The sequence below is a fragment of the Sarcophilus harrisii genome, chromosome 1 (assembly GCF_902635505.1).
Source record: "Sarcophilus harrisii chromosome 1, mSarHar1.11, whole genome shotgun sequence".
In the NCBI taxonomy this organism is placed as follows: Eukaryota; Metazoa; Chordata; class Mammalia; order Dasyuromorphia; family Dasyuridae; genus Sarcophilus; species Sarcophilus harrisii.
Window position 1 is genome coordinate 40,436,567 of NC_045426.1, and position 3,272 is coordinate 40,439,838.

The 3,272-nt window shown below is 34.1% G+C and overlaps 1 protein-coding gene across 1 annotated transcript; it reads right to left on the reverse strand.

Annotated features, from left to right (window-relative positions):
- Window positions 1-239: 239 nt before the first annotated feature.
- On the reverse strand, window positions 240-1,111 carry LOC100915666 (general transcription factor IIF subunit 2). Its single transcript, XM_023498128.2, is given in 2 exon segments — window positions 240-1,006; window positions 1,009-1,111. Coding segments are annotated over 2 exon segments (741 nt in total). The 3' UTR covers window positions 240-368.
- Between the last annotated feature and the right edge of the window lie 2,161 nt (window positions 1,112-3,272).

Genomic DNA, 3,272 nt, shown 5'->3' on the forward strand with positions numbered 1-3,272 from the left:
TAGAAAATTTATTCAGAAAACATAGTGGGTCAGCTAGATAGATGGCACAGTGTTTAGAGCACCAGTCCTGAAGTCGGGAGGATCTGAATTCAAATTTGATCTCAAACACTTAACTTCCTAGTTGTGTGACCCTGAGCAAGTCACTTAACCCCAACTGCCTCAGCAAAAAAAAAAAAAAAAAAAAAAAAAAAAAAAATTTGAGTGTATCTGGAGAATCCAAAAGTACCAGTAACTTTAACTTTAATCTTTTTAACAGACTACTCAAAGTTTTGAAGACAGCTGCAGGATTTGCTTAGTACAATCATCAGCCACCCTACTACCATCTTCTTGACATATCCATGAGGTCTTTCTAATCCCTCTTATCTCTCTTAGTAATAATTGTATACCGACTTCAGTTCCCAGGTATTTTTATGGGTTCCCTTAAAATTGTAAATGCCTATTTCTTTCAAGATAGCTTTCAGGTATATCACAGGCTGGTTGGTGATGCCCACTAAACCCTTAATGTTGTAATACCAATGTTTTTCAAAACATGAAAACATGTCCAAAATCTATTGATTATCAGTTCTAGCACACTTTCCATCTTATTTCTTTTTCTTTTCATATTCGGTATTGTATTGATGATTAACCTGTGGTTTAAAATTGGTTGCAACAGCTTTTTCTAGCTGCTGTAATAATCTTACAGGTTTTGAAGATTCATACATTTGTAACCTCTCCAATCTCACACAGTTTTCACCGGCAGCAGGTCTGCCTATTTCTTCCAATGAAAATTTATCATTTTTACTGCCTCTCGGACTTTTCTTCAGGCTGGCCTTCTGATGAGCTCTCTGTAAAGAGTATCAATGCAATCAATGTCTTTGCAAGAGAAACAGATATTCTTTAGGAGCCCTGAAAGAAGCAGATTTTCCACCAATATCATGGATAGATGCAGGTTCCTTATTCAAAGTAAAAGGTGCTTCAGTCCTTTTATGATTCTTAGTAATTCTCAATTTTCCTATTTCTCCCCTTCTGAAGTTTTGGCCCATTGCTGAGAAAAGATCTTAAAAACTTTCACAAGCCACACTTTAGTGTTTTGTTTGGCACCAGGCAAATTGGGCTCCTTGTGCTCAGCCATGACTGCACTAGTGGAGGAGAGAAGAGTACAAGTTCAGGGATCAAGGGCTAAAGTCTGAGAGGTGCAAGGTGAGGGATGAGTGGTAAGTTGAGAGTTTCAGAGGTAAGAAGATCGATCCTCAAGTGGTGGCTCCAACACCACCAACTTTGTTACAAAGCTGGGAAGTGGCTAGCTTTGGGGAGGGAATATGCCATTCTCCTTTGGCCTTCATTGTAATATTCATTCTCTCTTTAACTGTAAATCAATCAGGATTGATTTCCACCCTGGGGACCACCTATTTTTCAAAGGATATATAAACTGAGCCAATTGCCATAATTTTCTTTTTAATCTAAGAGAAACAGTGACCACCCTTTTTATTTAAAAAAATGTTGACCTTATTTTTTAAATGATTAAATTACCCAGAAAGTGTGTCTCTTTAACCTTTGTTAATCATCTTAAGAGGAAAGATGAGTCTTTTTATCTCCAAACCTGGGACTCTTGACATTTTACCACCTAGCTGTCCATCACAATATATATTTAAAATTGATGACTTACCCAAAGGATAAACAATGGTGGTTATGAACAGACTACAACACATTTCCAATTTTAAACTATGTTCATATTTCATAGTGTAAAAAAGATAGAGAACTGGTCATAGAGCCAAGTAGTCACAGTTCAAGCCCTTAATCAGACATATTCTAGCTATGTGAAATTCATTATCACTTAACATCTCATCTCTCTAAAACTACAAAGAAGGGGCTAATCTACATTTATGGAAAGATATAAAAATTTTCTCATCAGGGCTGCTCAATGCCAATGATGTCATAGACTGAATTCCCACTTTCTAGTGCCTATTGAATTTCAAATCTAAGTTCTCTTGCAAATCAAATGTGTCATCTTGGTCAAGTCATACAAGCTGAATCCTAGTTTCCTCATTTGTAAAATGAAAGGGTTGGACTAGAATACCATCAAGCTTCTTTCCAGCCTTAGATCTGTGAAGTATATAAAAATATTGCTATTATTGTTTTTCTGTAAAGAATGTCACTAGAGAGACTGACTAGAAACACATACACACACACACACACACACACACACACACACACGGAGGCCAGTAATGGAGTGAGAGAATGGAAACTAATTAATAATTAACACACATCATTATTATTTAAATGACAAGAAATCTAGAATATTAGATCCAAAAACCCACGCAAAAAACTATATATATATATCATCTGGATTTTTATGGGAAGACTTGGACAAAGAATTATAAAAGATGCCAGAATATTCATGAATTGTTTCTTACCTTCATCAGTTGAAGAAATACCTACATTAATTTGATCACAGAATTACCATTATTAATTAACTTCTGATCAGGTAAAAATATTTGCATAACTTTCATTTTATATGTTGACTTCAAGACTTCATCATAGGCAATGTATCTTAAACTTGTCTGGCTTTTTTCCCCCACTTATATCACAATTCAATATCAGTTTCCTCATCTTTGAATAGGAATTAAAATAGCATCTAGTTAACAGGAGTGTTGTGTAGCTCAAATGAGATAAGATATATAAAGTAATTTAAAAACCTTAAAATGCTAATACTTAAAAACCTTATAAATCTTAACCATTATCTATGTTTGTATAAATATTACTTCTCAATAATCTACTCTATGATAAAACTTAATTTCTTTCAAACTCCAATTTAATAAAATTGACAATATATTTACTTTGGCAATGTATGCCTTATCTTACACATTTATAATAATGGATCATCATCATAATCATCATCATTCTAATGGTATAAAAATAGTACAACCATCTTAATTAGAATGTTTTTAAATTCAGTTTATCCTTAGCTTATCTTTGGCTCTACTTATTCCACTTGCACTACTTATTCCACAATATATCAGTTCAAAAGCATCTTCCCATAGTTCTCTCTGCATATTCCCTTCACCCTTCCACTCCTCTGTGGCTGAGAGTACTTGTACTCTACCATGAATTGTATCTCTAATCTTGTGCCAGTCTTGTGAGGAAGGGGGAGGTTAGTGTAAAAACTACTTTAACATCTCTCTAAGTGGAAATTGTCAGTTTAATTAAAATTCCCATAAACACCCACTTTCTCTTTAAGATACTATTACTATATTTCTATTGATACTGTATCTTTAAGATGGAATGAAAATTAA